This window comes from Sorex araneus, chromosome 1 (genome assembly GCF_027595985.1).
Source record: "Sorex araneus isolate mSorAra2 chromosome 1, mSorAra2.pri, whole genome shotgun sequence".
Classification (NCBI taxonomy): Eukaryota; Metazoa; Chordata; class Mammalia; order Eulipotyphla; family Soricidae; genus Sorex; species Sorex araneus.
Genome location: NC_073302.1, coordinates 53,847,467 through 53,870,338, shown reverse-complemented (window position 1 = coordinate 53,870,338; position 22,872 = coordinate 53,847,467). Strand labels below are relative to the sequence as shown.

Here is a 22,872-nt window from a genome sequence, read left to right as displayed (position 1 = left end):
CCCTGAACACTACTACCATGTCTGGCTTCAAAGCCAAAATTAACAATTTTTTTAAAGACTGAAATGTGTAGATACCAACCCAATGATGCAAACTAACCTTATGGTGCAGTGACAGCGGGTTAGACTTAGAGGTCTAAGCCAGGTGAGAGCTGTGAAGAAACTGAATTCTGGGTAATCGATGAAGGTTTCTCATCCATGAGTCACTAAACTGAAGTCCAAGTCTCTGGAACTGAGATGAAATTTCCTCTTCCCTCCATGCTGTTTCAAGTTCTCTGAGACTATGGAGCATATGTTAAGGGTTCTGTGGATTCAAGAGAGTTGACTAGCCCAGGTATCAGTCAGCACCCCTCTCTAAAGCCCATAGGCCCTTACGTCCATCTGAGCTGGCATGGGCCCTCCTGTACAGTCTTTTCTAGATTCTTCTCATTGTTTCATAATGTCCAAAGTACTTGTCCTTAAATTGAAACCTGTGTTATGAACTTGGTGGTGCGGGGGGGAAAAAAAACTGTGTTTTGAACTTGAAACAGCAGGATGCTTGGGCAGTCTCGGGCCAGGGCCGATACCGGCTCACGCTCCGCCGAGATTCGACCCTGGTGGCCATGCATTTGCATGGCCGCTTTGCTGCTGAATGACCAAGATCCAGAGCCAGCTATATTACTGAAATCCTAAACCTTTATATCTCTTTATTCTCTTCAGTGGAAAACTAATTATCAAATGTTTCCTTGTCAATAGGGCCGTATTTTGGGGGGATAAACTCCAACAAGAATAGTGAGTTTTGTGTTGAAACTCCAACAACAATAGTGAGTTTTGTGTTGAAATATGGAATGTAATCAAGGTAAAGAGAAAATGAAGTGAAATTTATCAGTTATGCAGGTGGGGGTGGGAGGTTGGGGGGTGGGGGGTGGGGGGTGGGAGGTATACTGGGTTGTTTTTTCTTTTTTTTGGTGGTAGAGTATGGGCACTGGTGAAAGGATGGGTGTTTGAGCATTGTATAACTGAGACATAAGCCTGAGAATTTTGTAATTTTCCACATGGTGATTCAATAAAATAAATTTAAAAAAAATAAGTTGAAACCTGTGCAAAGGAGAAAACCCCAGATTTTTCTCCAAGAGCAGGATCCAGCTCACCACAAGGTCCAGCTGTCATGAATCTGGTCACAGCTCTCATTTTAAGACAAGTAGGTCCTAAGTACAAAAGAACCTGCCCCAGTGCTTTGCCAGCTCTGAGCATTTCACGGCGTCTGCTCACAGTTGCAAATGGCCTGCTGCAAGGGCTCTCCTTTCCCCACTCCTCTCCCTTCGATCTGCTAGAACCTTCACTGACTTGAGGGTGAAAGAGGCCTTACAGACTCATGCTCCCCTCTAGAACAACCTCTCATTATCTCCCACCATTAAGAGAGTCACACTCCCGCAGACAGCGCTGCTCTTGTTGATGGGTCACGATGTGAAGGGGCCCTGGACAAAGGAATTCAAGACAAGGTCCCTGACTGGGCCCAAGGCACTCCCAGCAGTATCTGGGTTCAACCAGGTCTCAAATCTCCTCAGTGGTCACAAAAAGCATGGGCTGCTCTCTGTAGAGACAAAGGGGGTGAGCACATAGACCTAAATACTCAATTCCCTAAAATACACTTTATTCTGTGGCACTTCATACTTGGCAAGGGTTAATCACAGTGTCAATTCATACAATGATTAAATTAATAAAATACATCTGGGCTGGGGAAAACTTCATGGGAGACTAGCTTTGAGTCAAGGAACACAAATTAAAAGACTGAGGAGAAAGAAACAGCAGAGGGAAGGTTAAGGGGAGTGATTCGCCAGTGATCAAATGTCATTTTCCTGGAATCAAGGGATTCTCATTTTTTATTTGTGTATCCTGGAAAAGATGATTTTTTTTTCATTTTGGGGAATTCTTTTTTTGTCCAATGTAAAACTCTCAACCACTTTTTTAAAAAACTGTTCAGCGATTTCTAAATCACAGTTCTCCAAACTTAGGTTGACACTACCAGCTCCTGCTGATTAGAGTTTTCTGAATCACCTCCCAAAACATAACTGTTCTGGCGGGAGGAAGGGACGGAAATGGCTCGGTACAGCCTGTGTCCTGAAGAATTCACTTCTTCGAAGACATAGCCAGGAGGCTCAGGGTATGAAGCGAGGCACCTGTGTATTTCCTTGGGTGTGAAGCTGGTCATGTACGTGGTCTTCCCTTCCAGAGGAATATCTGCTCTCGGGCCAGACCAGGCGGGCCTATAGCATTTGGTCCTGATAAGTGGGTGAGGCACATAGTGGGCCCGTGAGGTGGTCAGACTATCCAAGGGTTCGCTGTGCATCACCATATGGGGAACGGGCCTGATGGGCTCCAGGCGCTTGCTGACCCACGGCTTGTAATCTTCCTTGGTGGTGGTGGAACTTTCAAAGTAGTCACTCTTCTTGACCAAGAGAACTGGTCGGCAAGACTGAGCTGGAGCGCCCTTTGGATATGTGTAATGGGCCTGCACTGTTGTCAAAAAGTCCATCTTTTCTTCAGGAGGGACATAGGTGACTGGAGCTCTGATATACATCTGGGTTGTTGGCCAAGCTTGAAACTTATCTCGAAATTCCGTGGTATCAGAGAAAGGCAAGTCCAGTCCGCTGGTCCGGGCTGGAGGTTTCACGCTCTTGGATGGCTCCCCGACAAGGCCCCGGAAGGACTCTCGGTGAGTGGTGAGACTCTCAAAGGGGATTTCACTGGGTTTGAACTTCTCTGGCTCACGCATTAAGCGCTTCTCTATGGGGTGGGCCACATAGTTCATCTTATAGTTAGTCAGATCCTCCAGGGGAATGTTACAGAGATTGAGTACAGGGGGAGGCTTACAGCTCACAGTGTGCACAGGGCCCTTCATGGAGTATTCATCCTGATGTAAGGTTCTGTTATCAAATCTAGTCGATGATGGCCGATACTGATGTTCCGGTCGGAGCAATTCTCGTCTTGGTTGGTTCCAGGGTATGTAATCAGCTGGAAACAAAGAATGCATTATAATTATTCATAAATCAAGTCACTCGACCTGTGTCTATCCCAAAAGGTCCCAAATCCACATGCCAATCTCTAGTGAGATGTTCCTTGTGGTAGAAGAAGAATAAATTATATCTCTGCTACTACTTCAACCAAGGACTTGACATTTCACCTTGATAATATTTGCAGGTGACTGTGCAGAAAAGACCAATTTACAGAAGTCTCATCATACCCACGCTGCTGCATATAGCAATATTACAGGGTCGGTAATCACGGGATGACCTAGGGATTTGACTCTCGAAGGTAAGCCCAAGCACTTGCTCACCCTGATCCAAGAACAGTTACTTGAGGGGAAGATGCCATTTTGGAATGAATACAATGATTGTATTGTACAATGATGCACATGGGGTGATGAGCCAGGGGTGATGAGGGGATTCTCAGCCCACTACTGATGGGCTCCCAACCAGAACAATCAGGTGTCCTCCAGGTCGTCAATGGGGGATTGCCATTATGTTCCTATAACCCACATATATGATCCACATAAATCAAACATAGTGCTCCAGGGGAGAAGGGCACTGTATTGACTGGTGAGGGTAAAGTAACAGTCACATGCATGGAGCTTATTATATGACAGGAAATGTTCTAAATGCTTTTTATACCAAATGTTTTACTCTTGAGTCCAAATTATGTGGCTATCACCAATATGTCTGTTGTTGAAGATGCAGAAACAGGGGCACAGATAAATTAAGGAACTTGTGCTCATTTGACCACAAATATAAATATGTGAATGCAAACCCATGCTCTGGCCTACCTGCTTTCCTGTCTTAATGACTAGGGGATATTGACTATGGCCCAACAAATTGTGCTCAGGCATCTCCAAGACAATTTTATTTCATCTTTACCACAAACCTTTGTAAAGGGAATAATTTCATATTTTATATCTTTTTTCCAAGGAAAAAGATAAAATATCTTTGTCTAAGAAAAAGTCTAAGAGGTATGTGACTAGGGAATTAAGAGTTGGAACTTAACTACACATTAACTCCAAAATCACATGGTTCTGAAGCCCAGATCCATGTTAGGCACTTTGGATTTCTAAACAGACTAGTGTTTAAGGAATAGAACACTGAAAAACACTGGAGCACTGTAGCACTCTCATCCCGCAGTTCACTGATTTGCTCGAGCAAGCACCAGTAACGTCTCCATTGTGAGACTTGTTACTATTTCTGGCATATCGAATATGCCACGGGTAGCTTGCCAGGCTCTGCCATGCGGGTGGTGGGATACTCTCGGTAGTTTGCTGGGCTCTCCGAGAGGGACAGAGGAATCGAACCCAAGTCAGCTGTGTGCAAGGCAAACGCCCTAACCCGCTATACTATCGCTCCACAATCAGGAAATATTTGCAGAAGACAACAAATTTCAGAATGTTTAAAAGATGTACCACATTTGATGGACGGGGGTTCAGGTAGTAGGCAACAAATAATAGAGGGAAATATATATATATGCATATTATTTTTGTCATATATATATATATATGAAACTCACATCACTCAACCTTTAACATGTTAGTGATATCCTAAAGAATGTCTTAATGGTCCCTCCCAAAATTGGACAATCTTCACATTGTTTCCTCTATGGATACTTTTTTGTAAGCATTTTCAGTGGTTCTTCATAACAGACAATACAAAATATATTATTTCAGTTGTTCTTGGGACAGGGCTTGGGGTTTGAGATGGAAACATCTCAAATTTGGTGGTGGGAAGATGTAATGGTGGTGAGATTGGTGTTTGAATATTAAATGTAATCAAATATTGTGAAGTACCTTTTAATAAAAAATTTAAAAAAAAACAAACAATTGGTTGATTATCACTAGAGGCTCTCTCAAGAGAATCTCTCGGAACTTAAACAGCCAGGATGATAGGTGACCTGCACCCAAAAGCATCTGCCTCATAACAAAACCTCGGCTTCTCGGGGTGTTGAATCCCAGGACTTTCAAAGTAACTTAGGTCAGCTCTGAAACTGAAGTACAGGTGAGGAAAACGGGATCAGAAACTACCACTCAACCACCCACCATTCTTTTCATAGCACTTGGCTCACTCCAAGTCCAGTCTGGTCCCCATTTGTGCCCATTAATCACCAGATCTTAAGTAGCCAGTAATGAGCCCTTAGGCACCCTCTGAAACAGCTACCCAGAGCTACCCCATTGCAAAAGCTGCTACCCAGAAGTCTTGAGGTACATTGCCAACACGAATTAAGTCTACACACGGAATTTTTAAGAGTTTTCTGAGGTATATTTGTACATATAAAATGCACCACCTTACACAATTCATAATCTTGGGGGGGGGGTAGTCAGAGTGGTAGTGCAGGGAGGGAAGACAGTGCCAGTCTTACACATGGCAAACCCGTGTTTGATCCTCAGCACCCCATGTGGTCATCTGGGACTCTCTGGAGTACCCCTGAATACAGACCCAGGACTAAGTCCTGAGCACCATCGGGTGCAGCCCAAAAACCAAAATAATAATAAAAAAATAATTTTTTCAATCATAACCAAATGTTAATTATACATATCCCAAATTTTAATCAACCAAAGAAGGGTCAGATGCATTTGCAGTTAATCTTCATATTTTATCCAGGCAACTATTAAGTGTTCTACTCTTAAGTATGCCTTTTTCCTTAAAAATTTATACAATAAATAGTGTTTAGCATTTGGGTTTTTTTTTTAACTGAGCTTAACGTGACTGAGGCTAATTCCAGTTACAAGTTCTATTTGTTACAGGTTCTATTTGTTTTGTGATTTGGGTAAAATGTCAACTCAAGCCCTCTTCCCATTTTATTGTTTATCCCTTTGGTTTGGGAACTACTCCAGGCTCACTTCTGGCCATGCTTGGGGTGACGCTGTGATGTCAGGGATTGAACCTGGATATCCAACATGCAAAGCAGGTACTCCAACACCTTGTCAATTTTTAAAATTGCTTATTTTCTCATAAAAAAAACTTGTGTTACAAGATTTGCTTTTTCATCATTAGATACAAGTTTGAACTGGAGCAATAGCACAGCAGGTAGGACGTTTGTCTTGCACAAGGCTGACCTGGGTTCAATTCCTCCATCCCTCTCGGAGAGCCTGGCAAGCTACTGAGAGTATCTCGCCCACATGGCAGAGCCTGGCAAGCTACCTGTGGCATATTCAATATGCCAAAAACAGTAACAACAAGTCTCACAATAGAGACGTTACTGGTGCCCGCTCAAGCAATTCGATGAACAACAGGATGACAGTGCTACAGTGCTACAGATACAAGTTTATAAGGATGACCATTTTCTTTGACTAAACAAAAGTCTTTCTTCTCCGTCTGTAGTATGCCTTTGGGTTGATTTTCATAGCCCTGACATGGCTGAGTTTTACTGCTTTTTTTCTAGTTTGGGTGGTGGGGGAGGGAACAGATTTGTCAAGCACCTAATTTCACCACCCAGAAGTTCTTGACACATCCCCACCCCCAGGAACACTCTTAAGTTTACTTTAGGCTAATAATACTACCAACTATTTCTTTTAAATTGGCTTCATTTTAATTGAAAATCTAATCTTTCTCCCAGAGCTATTAACGGCTCTATCAGCATCTTGAAAGCATTACAGGGTCTTAGAAGGAACCATCCTGCTGAATATAAACCACATGTTTTCTCCTCAGACTTCACTGTAAGGAGGGCACCTACCTGCAGATGCCGACACATTGCCTCAAGGTGCTTGGGGGTGGGCCGGACAACAGAGCTTTTCTGGTCCTCTTCGATGATGGATGAAGTGTTAAGAAAACAGGTTCCTAAGCTGAAAGTTGCCTCATGTGATTTCTGATACCCAACAATACAGTTGAAACCACTTTATTATCCAACTCCTAACTTCCTTTACCCAGCCTATATTACTCAAAAAACCTCTAAAGGACCCTGAAAACCTCAGAATGCCACATGACAAACTATTCACAGGCCTAAAAAGCCTTCAGCAAAACCCTTCAGGGCCAGAGTGTCATGTGGGTAATTGGCAAGAACCTCTTTAAAGGGATTCATTCAATAATATCTTTTTTTTTTACTTAGCTAAAACTAAAGTTGAGCATCAAGTAATTACACTTTCAATCTTTCCAATTGCACAGTGTTTTGAAAATGTCAAAATTACAACCAAATGCTGCTGGAGCAAATTTCACTGGTGGTTTTCTGAACCCCAGTAATGGCCATAAGACTAGGGGTGGGGGGGCAGGGGAAGATCACATATTTTCACTGTGGATATATTTACTATCCATAAGTGTAGTAAATATACATAACAGAGATAGCACCCACTGAAATAATACATATTTAATGGACATATTATTTGGCTCACCTCTTGGGGCTGGGGGAGAGACAAGAGAACAAATGTTTGGCAATACATGCCTATATATATATATATATGTATGTGTGTGTGTGTGTGTGTGTGTGTATGTATGTATATATAAACTTACAAATGCAGAAAAGTTCCACAAGAAATAAATGAGTCGAGTCGAGTGAGGATGTAGCTCAATGGTAAAGCACTTACTTACCTTGTGTGTGTGTATGAATGTGTGTGTGGGGGAAAAAGAAAGAAAAGAAAGAAGGAAGGAAGGAAAGAAAGAGAAAGAAAGAAAGAAAGAAAGAAAGAAAGAAAGAAAGAAAGAAAGAAAGAAAGAAAGAAAGAAAGAAAGAAAGAAAGAAAGAAAGAAAGAGAGAGAGAAAGAAAGAGAGAGAGAAAGAAAGAGAGAAAGAGAGAAAGAAAGAGAGAAAGAAAGAAAGAAAGAAAGAAAGAAAGAAAGAAAGAAAGAAAGAAAGGAAGGAAGGAAGGAAGGAAGGAAGGAAGGAAGGAAGGAAGGAAGGAAGGAAGGAAGGAAGGAAGGAAGGAAGGAAGGAAGGGAAGGAAGGAAGGAGGGAGGGAAGGAAGGAAGGAAGGAAGGAAGGAAGGAAGGAAGGAAGGAAGGAAGGAAGGAAGGAAGGAAGGAAGGAAGGAAGGAAGGAAGGAAGGAAGGAAAGGTCTTTGAAGGAGTGATACACCAAGAGATAAGATTAAAAATGTAGCCCCTATAGCCCCTTATACTTCCATGAGGCTGTGCAGGACTGAGCCATAGGCAGTCATGTGTATTAATCATTCCCCAAGTTTCACTATCGCTGTTGCATGGACCCACAAAGATTTAATTAGCTGCTTAAAGCTGATGTCAACTAGTGTCATCTGGAGGCTAGAACCCATTTATTCACTTAATTCATCATTAAAAATACCAAACACAAAAGTGTGTTTAATAATGAAATACAGGAGCTAGTCATTCCTTTGCTAAATGCTTGGGCATTCAAGGTCCAGCATTAGAAGCCATTGTATCACAGGGGAGGGATGGTAGAAAACTCCCATTTAACAATATATGGCAATTTATTTCCTTTTAAAACTATAAAGATACACAAGTTACAAACTGATAGCAGTAGTTTAAATCCAACTCCAAATGTTTCCTTTGACTACATACTGATTTGTTTGTTTTCAGTATGAATTTTAGAACAAAATAGAAAATTGAAATTTAAGTGCTCATAGAACTATACATATGCCATTCCTACTCCTATTTAAGCTTGCCTGGTTCTGTGTGATTGTCTGAAACTGATGATCTGTTCATTAACTTTGTGTATATGCCAGAAGTTTGAGAAAAATGTAGAAAATACTTTTATCCATTTTAACAGCATCAGTAGGAAAAGTTCTGTGTTGGCAATAGAATACTATTCTTTGCTTTGCAGAGAGCAATTTGAAATGCAAAGGTTTGGGGGAAATGAGGCATATGGAAAAGCTTGAGGTAAGAGAGATTAAAGCTTTTGTATTCAATTGTGTGTTAATTTTAAGGGATTAGTATCATGCCTGGGAGAATAGGGAGGACTTTTCTTTAAATAACAACACTGAACTACTCCATTCTTGCCAACCCCTAAAGTGAGCAAGAAGGATTTCTCACTGCCAGATCTCTCCCTATAAATTAGAGAGAGAGGGGTCTATGTTGAGGGCCAAGCTGAGCGGACATGTGTTCTGAAGAGCCTCTCAGTCTATCTAGATTCATAAATCCAGGAGAAAGTATAGAGGGAAGGAAGGGGAGTTTGTAGCTAGGTATGATTCGCAAGAATCTCTACTCCCTCCTTGACAAAGGTAAGGGTTTTCCCCAGCTTTATTTCTCATCTTACAAGCCCAGTGTCTTCGGTACCCCTATTTCTTGCCTACCTATAAATACTGAATTAAAGAGGGAGAAGAATGAACAGCAACCATGAGTCCAATACCTTTGTAAAGTATCTATTTCACTTCCATACCTGTCCTGCCCAGAGTAATTGTAAAAAAAAAAAAATGGTGGGGGGGGAAGGTCTTTGGACTTAAATTTTAGCCAGCAAAACAAATATCTGTCACTGTCATCCCATTGCTCATAGATTTGCTTGAGCGGGCACCAGTAATGTCTCCATTGTGAGACTTGTTACTGTTTTTGGCATATTGAATAGGAGCTTGCCAGGCTCTGCCGTACTACTCTCAGTAGCTTCCCGGGCAATCTGAGAGGAACGAAGGAATCGAACCCGGGTCGGCCATGTGCAGGGCAAACACCCTACCCGATGTGCTATCAGACACAGTTAAATAGAGGGTCTGTGAGAGTGTGATGTTTCCCCCACTCGGGGCAAGATGGGTGCTGGTGCTAGATAGGGGGAAGGAGGAGGTCTAGAAGGGAATAGTACTGCAAAATGCTCTACAACTGGAAAAAAAGTGGGGGAAATAAACTAAGCTGAGACAGAAGGATTCAGGAAGCAGTAGCAAAAGCTACAGAAGCATCAATAGTGTCCATAAAGGTTTGAAATTTTTTTCCCAAGAGCTCTCATGATTATTTCAAGGTCTTTAAGCCAGGAAAGGGTCCTATTACATTATGTTTTTAAAAATGTTAAACCTCCCTGATTCCTTGGTGTTGAAAATGAATAAGATGACAAAGTTGGAGATATGTTTAGATACAAACCTGGGGAAGGCAGGATTAGGGCATTGGCAGGATGAATTTAAGGACAGGAGAAGGAGGGAGTACAGATGGGCTGCAAGGATTCACATGGACTAGGCTACACTGTGGACAGACATAGAAGGGACCTGTGGTGAGAAGCAAGGCTGGCAATGCAGGAAGGGCAAGGACTATCAGATGAGTGTAGGTAAGAGTAAGCCAGCAGGACCAGGTGTCACTGAAGGTGCATGGTGGCAACTTTACAGGAATAATGACACCATTCAGAGTGTGGCTTAGTGAGAAGTAGCTACTAAAGAGTGAAAGAGGGCAACACAGAACATCAGACTCAAGGACGGAATCAGGGTTGCTCCTGGCCTACGTCAGACTGGCCCCAAGTCCTAGTTCCTGGAAGAAGCAGTGACGTTTATCTGCATATAAGATCTTCTGGGATGATCAACTCAAAAATCTTGGAAGGGCTTCCGGAAGATACAGCACATAGGGTATTGTTAGCTTTTGCTTTTTTGTTTGGGGTTACAAGGGACTGTGAGGAGGGAAGAGTTGGGTGTGAATTTTGCTTTGTTTGTGTGTTGCTAGGTGCAGGCTTTACACATGCCCTCAAGCCTCTCTACCTCACCTCACCTATGTGTCTGGCTTAAGTCAGTAAAATCAACTCTCATCAGAATCATGAAGACACCAACAAATATTTCACATGAACCACTTAGCATGCAATTCTAGGGTATCCATGAGTCCCCTAAGAAGAAGTTATTGATTATAAACCTAGCCTCCAATATCATGGTCCTCATCTTATGCTTCATAGAGTGATCAAGTGTTCCATCATTTGTACAAGCTCCAGACACCATATCCTGTCTCACCCACTAGACTATTCAGTCTAGGTCAGGGCAGTGTGCTTCCTTCCCTGTCCTTAATACTACTTAATATACTAGTGTGCATTAATAAATTTATTTCTCAATAAAAATGAATGAATTCCATTTAGACAATGCTCAAAACTGGCAAAACATATTAAAGTTAGCATAAGGTCTCTATCCTGGGTGGGGATGGGCTGGATGGAAGTAGTTATGCTAAGTCTCTTGGTCTGTTTAGAGATAACTACTCAAAATTTATTGATCTATATCTATATAATTATAATTTTTCAATTTTTCTATAAGCATTTAGTTATGTTTTGATGACTTTTTAAGATGATATTTGGATCATTTTTGCTTTTTTAACTATAAACCATATCCAGCAGTTCCTGGGGACCCAAGGGCTACACCCAGCAGTGCCCAGGGGGATTGGAGGTCAAATTCCGTTTTAGAACTCAAACTCAGGTTCACCTGAGCTGTCTCCCCAGACCTTGTGACTTTTTATATAGATGAATGAATCAATCACTGAATTCATGCTGAAAACTAACTTAGCTTAAACCTGAAAGACACTTCCCCGATGTATAATTCAAACAGGATGCTGAGCTGGCACTCGCAAATAGTCTCCATAAAAGGCCAACTATTAAAAATCTTGGATCTTACAGGATATAGTTCGTGTCACAAGTTCTCAACTTGTCTCTGAAGCACAAAAGAAGTTATAGATAGAATTGCATGTGACTGAGTTCCAGTAAAACATTCCTGTTAGCACTGAACTTCAGACTGTATACAGTTTTCATATATCCTCTTTTTGCTATTGTTTTGGTTTGGTTTGGAGAATTGGGGGCAGGTAGAGGTGGGGGTGGGGGCACAGCACAAGTTATTGTTAGCTATTGGTTTTTTGTTTAGAGTTACAAGGAACTGTGAGGAGGGAAGAGTTAGGTGTACATTTTGCTTTTTTACTGTGTGTTACTAGGTGCAGGGCTTCACACAATATGCAGCCACTTCTCCACCGAGCTACATCCCTGGCTCTTGATTCTTTTTTTCTTTTCTAAACAATTTTTTTAAATGCAACCTTAGTTCTCCAGCTATACAAAACAGGCAGTAGATCAGGTTTTGCCAGCAGACATTAAGTTGCCTAACCACAGCACTAAGGGGGTGTGCGTCTAACACACATTTCCTTGCCTGCATACAGGCTCAAGCTTAACCTTCCCCCGACTTGCCCAGAGTGGACTCTCCCACCTTTATAAGTAGGCAGACTCTCCATCTTGTCAACACACGAATATTTACTGTCTTGAGGTTTGATGGGGTCCACTCGACTGACAGGGTGGGGGTTGTAATCTTTTCTATATGTTGTGAGCAGATCCATATTCTCTTCACTTGGGATGAACGGGTTGGGCTGGTGGTACTTCACTGGTAACACTTTGTGAGGCCCAAAATCTCTCCTGTAAGGAAAATACGTACATGCAATCGGGGCCCTTGGCTCAGAATAAAGCCCACAGTTTCCATTCAGCGCCTTTGTACAGATGTTTGCTTACAGGTCACCTACTCTCTTTCCCCACAATTGACCTCCCTCCTGCGTCCCGTCTTCAGGAAATGTACTCCATTCCCTTTCCTACCCCGGACGCCACACTGGATCCGCCACTCATGGTTCCAGATAATCAGCACAGCCCCCTCCTCTTCACCTGTTTTTCCTTTCCCACTTGGTTCTGACCCCAACCATTTCCCAGGTGACAACTCAAACACCTGGCCTTCCTACTTCATTGCTGCTCCTCTGTTTCAATCCCCAGAACGTGGCCAAAATAAACTTTCTAAAGCTAAAATCAGATAATTTTCCCTCCTCAGCATATAGACTCCTCTAGATAACGCCCAATTTTCTAACTAGCTGTTTTTCCTGGACTTGCCATGCCTTACACCCCAATCTCATGTCCCACCTCTTCCAATCACCCACATTCCTCTCCAGCCATGCAGGGCCTCTGGGAAAAAATCTTTTTTGTGCCTGCTTTCTCTCTCTCTCTCCACTGTACTTCCCCCAGGTTCCATTTACTGGGGGGTTGACTTCGATTTTTCACACACCCCTATTTCCTTCTCACAGTTCCCAGTGGTATCTGCTGCTAATGTTATCTGATTACGGTAATGGTCCTTATAGAAAATGGCAATAAAAGGAGACATTGAGTCAACCTCTCCACTCTCTGGCATCAGCAGTCACATTCTCAGGAAAGAAAAGGCCTGAGGGTCTTCACTAAACAGGAAATACTCTCTTCCCAAAGCACCACACAGCTAGAAAAAGGCCAAAGATGCTTACTGTCCCGGCCCCAGGAATAACCCTAGCAACAACAGGGCTTAACCCTGCCCTGCTCTGCCCACCAGGGCAGTCTCAGATTCCCATTCTCAGTGCAGAACCTCATAAGGAAACATTCCCCCCCGCCCCCCACAAGGGCCTCCCTCTGCTTCACACAACAGTCTGTTTTTGCCTGGAGCCCATTTATCCAAGTGGACAAGGGAAAGGTGGATTTTTTTTTCCCTGATAGTGCTTGCCAAAACAGCCTCGCCAAGGGAAGGGGAAGGTTTCCGGACAGGAAAACATCAGGTCCAAACACCAATAAAACCTACTTCCCGGCCGAAATCTGGAGCAGCGTGACTGAGCCATGCTTGACTAGTAAAGGTAACACGCTCCACTGTACCCTGTCTTGCATGAGTTATATACATGGTTGTCAATAAACCCAAACTGTCGCTAAAAATGCCTGGTTTGGTGGGCGGAGGGAGTTAGGAAACAGGAGAATTCTTCACTCTAGGGCTTTAAGGGGGAAATGGGAGATGGTTCAGTTGAACTCCCAAGAACACTCTATGGGTAGATTTTTAAAATCTCTCAGCAATAACTATGGGGCCTTCAACCTGGGCTCCCTTCCCAGGGGCCCCATGCTGGCCAGAGCAAGAGGAAGTTGAGTGCTTTGAGATGTTTGGAAGCTGACTGTATACATCTGGGAGAGAAGAAGCTACCCAGGATGCAAGGATCAGTTCCACTTTTCAACTCTCCTTGGAATTCAAAGGGCCACTCACAGGGGCTTGTCAAATACTGCAACAACTGCTGCAAAGGACTAGGAGGAGGGCTTCAGAGAGAAATGGAAGTGTCCCAAAACCCCAGTCTGAAAACCCTGGTTAACTGAAAAGTGACTTCTGTCAGAAAGTTTGCTCTTGGGCCAGAGCGATAGGACAGGGGAAGGGCATTTGCCTTGAATGCAGCCAACTCAGGTTCAATCCCCAGTATCCCATATGGTCACCCAAGCACAGCCAGGAGTGATTCTTGAGCACGGATCCAGGAGTCACCCCTGAGCATCACCAGGTATGACTCAAAAAGCAAAGCAAATAAATCATTCATTTAAAAAAAATTTTTTTGCTCTTTCAGAGGAGTGCTCTCTCAATAAAGGGCACTCCCCTCACCCAAAAAGAGCAGAAAGGGGTTTGGGGACAACTAGTTACCATATATTCCCATGTACACTCATATTCACTGATGGCTACCCAAGGGTCCAGCCCTCTTCACTTCCCAAAAATATCAGGCTATACCAAAAATGACAACAACAACAACAAAACACAAACGCTGAAAGCCCAAGTTGCCCCACAAATTCCTACCAACCTCCAAGCAGCCAAGAGTACTTCCCCATGGCAGGCGGGGTGGGGGGAGGGAGAGAAGGGATGTTGCACATGGTGTCCTCTTCCGTGGCTATACCTAGGAACGTTCCAACTTCCCCTTCACAGAAGCTGTTAGAACCATCGTCAAGGGCTGCCAAGGCTCAGATGACTAAAATGTGCTTAATGCTCCTATTTTCTGCTGTTTCTACAGGAAAAGAGCTGACAAGTGCCTGCAACCACGCTCACCAATTCATGGGTTATCCTGAAACTGATTTCTCAAAGAAACAAAGCTGTTTCAGCAAAACACTTGCCCGCCACTGTATAGGAAACAAAACTGCTCAGTAAGTCTTCTCCAGTATAAAATCTAAGTCCCTTTGAGAAATGTACATCTGTGCCTGAGTATATCAATCCTTTCAAACTTATACCAGTGATTTTGTCAAGGGGAAGGGGGGTGGATGAACTGACTTTTTTTCTAAAACAGGAAAAGTTTTAAATTGAAATTTTGATTCATTTGTATCCCACCCCAAAATATTTAGTGTGGCTTAAGAGTGATTTTAATCAGAATTTATGTGTTTCCTCATTATGTTTTTATGTTAAGAACTTTTGCTGAAACCTAGCATTAACCACAGCATAACTGCATGTCCCCAATCTCTCATAACCATACAGCCTTTAAGTTCATGTAAAAGAAAAGTATTTTATCCTTCCCAGGAATTGCTCAAAGTTAGTAGCTCTTTTTTTCAAGAACACTTCCCTCTCTTCCTGTGGCACATTTCCTAGTCCCTGCGTCCACTGTGACCATGAACCAAGAAAAAAAAATTGGTTAAAGATATTCATTTTCTTTTTGGTGAGCAGCAATAAAAGTTATATAGTATGGAAGGCCAAGAGTTAAACTCAGAGTTAAGTAAAGGTTAAAGTGGCCCTGCCGGGGAAGTCATAACAACTTGGCTTCCAATCATTAGGCAAAGCTCAAGAAAGGTGTTTGACAAGAGTCTGACAAAAGGAAAAAAATAACACAGCAGCTAACTGGGCATAAGTCTGGAAGTGAACAAGGTGATTTTCATGGTGATAAAAGGGGAATGTGATACTTTTCTAACCTATTTTCAATGTTCATTAAAACTTCGGGATCTGTGTGTCTAATTAATCAATCATATAAATTGGAATCCATTTAAGAAAGTTTCTTCTCTTACCCAAATTTAACCTCTTGACACTGGCTTTCCTTCCCCGCTCTCCCCTCAACCACATGTGCACATATACATGCCTTTCTTGGGTACCTTGTCTACAGATCATCCCTTATTCTATGGTTTGACTTATCTTTGCAAGTTCCTTTATGTCAGTATTTAAACATGCTCCAGTCACTTTTGTCTTTAAAAAAAATCAGTAAAATATGACAATCCACATTGGAGTCACCAGTCAAAATATTTTTCTCTGCTCCCTTTCTTCCTTCTAAAAAGAGGTGTCTATGGGCTTGCCTTCCCCACGTGCTATTCATGTTTTATCCATCAAATATGATTATTGTGATCAGACAAGGCTGAAAAGTGCCACCATTGCTTCTAAATCCAGTCATCCTCTGCCTGTGAGAGCTTTGTTTCCCAATATCTCTACCTTGACTTCTGTGATGTTCCTTATTAAGCATTCTTCTCAATCTCCTCCATAGGACTGTAGCCTTTATCAGACTATATTTCATAACATTCACATGTAACTCTAGGATTTCTGAGGCTTAAAAGGCACTCTTCTAAAGAAACCATCATTTCCTCACTCAAATGCATGTTGATGTCTCCCTCCCAGCACACTGAGAAACATCCATAGAGAGATTCACAAATTCTGATTTATGCCTCTGGTCCTGATAAGAATACACTGAGCACTCTTCACAGTGACATTGGGGTTCCAAACCTGCCTTTAGGACTCAAGTTACATAGCACCTATCTCCTCCTCTGTCCCCAACTCCTTAACCTCACTAATGCCAACATTAACATCTATAAGAGTATTTCATAAATTCTAGACAAAATACAGAAACAACTACCTTGAGCACTAAAGAACAACCACAATAACCAAGTTCTAGAGCACGCATAGCCAAGAGGTAGAAGAAAAGAACCATGCTGAGTGACTGTTAAGTTTCTATTATTTTTCAGTTTCCCATCTGAAGGCAAGCAACAGCCTGTGCCAGGCAGGGTAGCTAATATGCAAATGGAATTATCTCCAACTTATTTTCAAGTGAAGCAAGATACTTTTCATTTATCTAGAAGGGCAATGAGAGAAGAGAGAGACAGAGACAAAGACAAAGAGACAGAGACAGAGAGAGACAGAGACAGAGAGAGATGAAATACATGTTCAAGAGAGTACACAGTATTCTTCAGAACAAAAAAGACAGAAAAAGGCAAGACAGGAAAAATACCTGTTCAAGGGAGAATGCAGGCTTGAAAGAGCAAGTCAAATCTTCCATCTTTTTAACTGAAAAGCCAAAGGCCCAAGTTTGTGGCAGCCACAGGGTGCTAGAAAGTGAGGAAGGAATCCTAGAAGGAGAGAACCTCGAATGCTTCGATTCTTTCAAACAACCACGCTAAAGATAATGAACCAAACATAATCTCAAGTTTCACACCAGACATAGTTAGCATTTTGTGTACTATCAAATTATCTTCTATCTGCTATAAAAACAATATTAACAAAATAATACTTTAGTTTCCGAGCTTATTTGGCCAATTCTCCCCCTGACGAAAAAAATCTTTGGGGGGTACTCCCTTAGAAATCAAACTTCTTTAAGTGAGCAATTAGAAAGCACCCCCCAAATTATTCCTGAGGCACTACCATCCCCAGGGGCCCACCATCACCCCAGCGGTTATTACTGCCCATTTTGAAATACACTGCTTTAAAGAAATGCAAAAATAAAACTTAGAGTTTACAACATAGCATTTGAAAATTATAATCCAAAATTACTGGATATAAATATAAGAAAATATGACTCATTCACACACACACACACAAAATCACTAAGACCAACCTCTTCAAGCTGACCCACAGATGTTATAAACAGAAGACAAAGTTTTTAAAATAGCTACTTGAACTATGCTCAATTATAAAAAGCAATGTAAGGTTATTGTGATTCTTTAATAAAAATGAAATCACAAAAGAGAAATAGAAACTATGTAAAAAGACCAATGCAAATTCTGAAACTGGGAAATACATCTGAAATAAAATATTACCCAGATGGGCTGATTATTCAGACTGGAGTGTGTAGGAGAAAGAAATGGTAAACATGAATCCAAATGGATAGACACATCTACTTCACCGAAGAGAAAAAAAAGACTGGATAGAAAATGGACAAAATCTCAGAAATGAAAAAAAACGAGATATTATAACATCCAGTCAGATTTAATCAGAGGCAAAATGCCAAAGACCCTGAAGTTTCCCCTTCCAACTCTCTCAGGACTGGAGAATCCTAAAACATCTTCCTGCATAACTTCATTAATTCACAGACCCAGATTATAGGAGCAAAAAAGTATATTCCCAGTGGTAAGTCTCTTAGTAGAGAAGTCCAGTATTTATTAGAGAAGAGTATGTATAAAATTTAAAACATGGGAAACATTCAAATCCACTAATAACTTTCTTCTTTTCTGACAAAATTTTGAAGCGGTTATAGGTTTTTCTCTCATAGCTTTCTTCTCAGTTTACCCAAAAGTCTTGTCAATAAATGAAGGAATCTGTCAATTCTCTGCCTCTCTCTTCAGTCAAACCCAACAAGTCGGAATCCAATTCCATCTTTCTTCCTCTATGCCCCATTTTGCCCCACTTTCTTTTTAGAATAGAAATTAAATACCTTTATGGATCTCACAACTTAAAGACTCATCTTTTTCTTCTGCGGCTATCCACTTTGCCCATCTTTAGGGGTCTAGCTTACCTAACAAAAAGAGTGTCTCAAAATGGGGTTCAAGTGTTTTATGTGGTAACATGCCTAGGGGGAAATGAGGCTTGAAGTGCAAACCTCTTCATAAACTGATCTCATGTCTATATGAACTAAAGACAGAGCCTACATGAGAGAATTACCAAATTCTACAAGAAACCATTTCAAACTAAGAAAGGTTGAAAACCATGAGCCTTCCCCTCATGGCACCTGCCGTAAATCCCCGAGATTTATAATCAGTATGAATTGTATGCAGCTGAAATTGTGCCTCATGCTGGGATGATAACCTTCCCAGAAACCAGGTGGTTTTGTGTGTGTGTATGTGTGTGTGTATGTGTGTGTGTGTGTGTGTGTGTGTGTCTGGGCTTAATCACCAAGTCCAGTCAAGCCCTGAGCCACATGATTATTACACTTAGCAGGTGGAAGACCTATGTCCAATCTCAAAAAGCAGGGTCAGTTATTAGGTAGAGAAGTTATCAAGACATTTTTGTAATAAGTCTAAGCACAGAAGGGTGACAATTGTGCTGACACAGGGCTGCAAAGATATGGGGTGACCTACTAGTTCTGCCAGAAAATACTAGTGGAAAAGAGTTTTCCCATGTTTCATGACAGGGGCATAATTTTATTCTAGGTCTATGAAAACTGGTACCCGGCAGTACAAGCACAGGGATAAGAAACTAAGAAATCGAGGGGCTGGAGCTATAGCACAGCGGGTAGGGCATTTGCCTTGCACTCGGCTGACCCAGATTCGATTCCCAGCATCCCATATGGTCCCCCAGCACCGCCAAGAGTAATTCCTGAGTGCAGAGCCAGGAGTGACCCCTGTGCATTGCCAGGTGTGACCCAAAAAGCAAAAAAAAAAAAAAGGAACTAAGAAATTGAGGTACAGGAGAGAGAAGAACCAGCCTTTGTTCAGTTCTCTTTACTCCTTCTGGGGAAGCAAATAAAGCAAAGGGGGGAAGCACTACTGCTCAGTTTCCTTCCCCTGGCTAATCTTGAACCTGACACTTTTTTCTCTAAGGGGTTTATGATCACTAACATCTGTCTTGGAAATTCTTGAAGTTTCTGCATTCCTCTACTCTGGCCACATCTTAACATGAATGATATGGTTGCTCTAGCTTTGGCAGGGGCAAGGGGAATCTTCTGGACATTCTATTTGTTTTTGTAAGTGACATGAGGCAAGTATAATTTAGGTCAGGTCAGAGGGGAAGTTTTTGTTTTGCAAAGCACCATTGAGAAGAGGTAGGGCGTGGAGAACTCTGTCTGGGGGCTCAAGGTTAGGCAATGGGGCTCCCCTCCCAGAGGAAAGACTTATCCTTCCACTCCTAAGCTGTGGGTAACAAAGAGCATTCCTCATCAGCCAATCCTGAAAGCATCTTTCTCTATATCTCTAGGATATGATACATATCCCATGATATAGCAACATCTGAGATTGAATTTTGCATTTCACAAATTGCTCCTCATTTCCTTGAAATTGAATAGAAAAGATGAGAAGACCAGCATCTAGAGGCTGGACATGGTATCTACAAGCCACCCTTTGATGGGACTCATCCTTTTCTACCAATGACATGTCTCATCTCCATGTGCTTAGCACCTGCTGTTGTCATTGACCATGGTTTTAAACAAAGGAAAAGTGGTGTTTCCCCTTGGCTGAGGTCTTTACACTCTCAGAAACTAAGGGTAGTGTTTTCTTGGTAAAATGAAGCCCAAATTTTAAAGCACCTATTAAGAAGTGATAGGTTGAAACAGGCTGCCAAATTTTTTTTTTTGGCTTTTTGGGTCACATCCGGTAATGCACAGGGATTACTCCTAGCTCTTTCACTCAGGAATTACTCCTGGTGGTGCTTGGGGGACCATATGTGATGCTGGAAATCGATCCCAGGTCAGCCGCATGCAAGGCAAATGCCCTACCCACTGTGCTATTGCTCCAGCCCCCAAATTTCTTTTTTAAACAGTGAATCCGAAGTTAGTAACATTATGCATAAAATCATTTTAATATAACAAAGCATAAAGGGTTCTGACTCAAATTGTACTTCGGACAGGTCTTAATTCTTCTTTTCAAAGAAGGTCGATTTTGATTATCTCACTCCTTCTCAACTGCTAGATTTTCCTACTTAGTAGTTCCTATCAAGGCTAGAAAAACAATTGTTGACTTCATTTCTCTTTAAGTGGGTCTTTCTACTCCATAACCTATGGGCTATCTCTTAGATCCAAAGGAAGAGCCAAAACCTTTGATAGAAACAGTCCATGCCTCTTAACGCACAATAATCTCAACAGAGAACATTTTTTGCTTTGGCAGTGCTGGGAATCAAGCTCGGCAGGGCCTCCTGCAAGCCAGGCCTCTACTCTACCATGAAGCTACATTTCTGGCCTTCCAAAAGCAATTAACAGGACACATATCCTTTATTCATAATTTCAAAAACATTAAAGAGGAGTTTCCCCCCACCCCATTCAGTTAATAGCACATATTTTTTAAAATTCACTCTTTGGAAGTTCCATTAGCCACTGTTATCACCTAAGCTAACCTGGAGCTATGCGCCAAAGCCCAAAACTCCCTTTTTATCAGCAGCCTCCCTCTTCCCATTACTTATCCACCATTTCCTGGCCCCCAGTCCCACAAGCAAGCAAGAATTCTTTCTCTTTGAAAAGGGGATTAGGAAAAATAAAATAGGTTAATACACGCAGGATTTTCCTTCAGAGACAAATGAGGACTAAGCCTTGAGTGTCTATGTTGATACTGTACAATAATGTACTACTATACATTAAGATAGTACACAAATCCATTCATGTTGCACGTCACAGATTCATACCATTTGCACTCACCTTGATGTGGTCAAGCCTTCCATTGGTATGGCCCCTTTCTGGTACTCCATCTTGGGCTTGAAGGACTCTCTGGGCAGGTAAGAGTTGTAGGTAGGGTAGTTCTCGGTATATTCAGAGAGAAGACATGGTCCCTCTGTTTTATCAAAAATCTTAGTAGGAAGGTGTGGACAGTGGTGCCGCCTGTGAAAGACACAGAAAGTTTTAGATTATTTGCCTAAGAAATAATACATTCTGTATAATGCTACCTTATAAAACTGTGACCCAGAGTATAAAATCAGGACTAATGGCACTAAAAGCAAGAGTATCATTCTTGGTTTTCTCTACTAAACTATATACAGAGGCCAGAATTTATTAGAGATAAGTGTTTTGGTTTTTATTTGTTTTTATGATGAGGATCAAACCTAAGGCCTCATACATGCAAAGCACAGGCTCTGCCACTAAGCAATGTCTTGAGCAGGCATGATAATTTTAGTCGTCACTGCCATCCCATTGTTCATCGATTTGCTCAAGCGGGCACCAGTAACGTCTCTCATCGTGAGACTTATTTGTTACTGTTTTTGGCATATCCAAAACACCAAGTGTAGCTTGCCAGGCTCTGCCGTGCAGGCATGATATTCTTGGTAGCTTGCCGGGCTCTCCGAGAGGGGCAAAGGAACTGAACACGACCCGGCCACATGAAAAGCGAATGCCCTACCACTGTGCTATCATTCCAGGCCCAATAATTTTAGTATCCAAAATTATTTTGTCTCAGATGTATAGATAGCATAAGCTTTAGGATTTATCATATTGCAAAATGATCATCACGATAAGTCTATTTAAAACCTTTTCTTAGCTTTGAATTTTGTATATCATACTATTGCTCCTATTCCCCAGCCTTGCCACTACATTTCCTTGACTAGTTTGTTTCTTTATTTTTCAGACCACACCTGGTAGTGCTCAGGGCTTACTCCTGGATCTGTGCTCAAAGATCAATCCTGGCAAGCATATGGAGTGCTGGGAATCAAACCAGGGTTGGCTGCATGCAAGGTAGGCATTTTACCTGCTCTACTGCCTCTTCACATTGAAAGTCTAACTATTTCAGGTCTTACCTAACATGCTGACTCTGTTTAAAGACTTTGATCATCTTGTACCTAAAATATGTCCCACTATCTCTTTCCTCTCACACAGTTTCAACTACCCACCATGACTTTTTATCAGTAACAAATATCAACAATTGGCTTTTTAGCTTATTTATTGGTGGTCTAATCTAGCAAGCTCAGAATGTTTCTGTCTTGCTCACTCTAACATCCCAAGTACCATATAAGTCTAGCTAGCACATAGTAGTCATTCAGTAAACATTTATTAAACAAATGATTGAAATCTGTAAATGAATGATTAGAAAACCTTTTGCCTTAATATAAAGGTATATAATAAATGGGTTATTATTTGAAGTTATAATTTACAGTGAGCTTTTACATTTGACATACAAGATAATGGCATCATTCTACAAACATCTGGACAAAGGAAAGCAATTTGAGCTGCTGAGAATTACATAGTATATCAAGTGTTGGTCAGACAACATACAATCTTACAAGCCAGTTGGGGTTCCTAGAGTCATAAGATACCAGTAAATCAACAAAACTCCATGCTAGCAATTTCCAACTGAGTTGAATCAAGGAATGACAAATTATTTTAAATTTGATTTTAGCCTGAACTAGTCTTAATTGAAAAAACTAAA

The 22,872-nt window shown here is 41.6% G+C and overlaps 1 protein-coding gene across 1 annotated transcript; it reads right to left on the bottom strand.

Moving 5' to 3' along the window:
• Positions 1 to 1,987: 1,987 nt before the first annotated feature.
• On the bottom strand, positions 1,988 to 21,193 carry SAXO1 (stabilizer of axonemal microtubules 1). The gene is made up of 3 exons (XM_012932115.2): positions 21,156 to 21,193; positions 12,050 to 12,252; positions 1,988 to 2,991 (listed from the first exon to the last, which is right to left on the bottom strand). The coding sequence occupies exons 1-3, from the start codon at positions 21,176 to 21,178 to the stop codon at positions 1,988 to 1,990; spliced, it is 1,230 nt and encodes a 409-aa protein (XP_012787569.2). The 5' UTR covers positions 21,179 to 21,193.
• Positions 21,194 to 22,872: the final 1,679 nt, after the last annotated feature.

Bases quoted from the DNA above. Each gene is read 5' to 3' on its own strand.
- SAXO1 (XM_012932115.2), bottom strand. From the start codon at position 21,178: ATGGAAGGCTTGACCACATCAAG. The intron at 12,253-21,155 runs GTGAGTGCAAAT...TTTTCCTTACAG, and splicing joins GAAGGCTTGACCACATCAAG to GAGAGATTTTGGGCCTCACA. The intron at 2,992-12,049 runs GTGGGAGAGTCC...CTTTGTTTCCAG, and splicing joins GAGTCTGCCTACTTATAAAG to CTGATTACATACCCTGGAAC.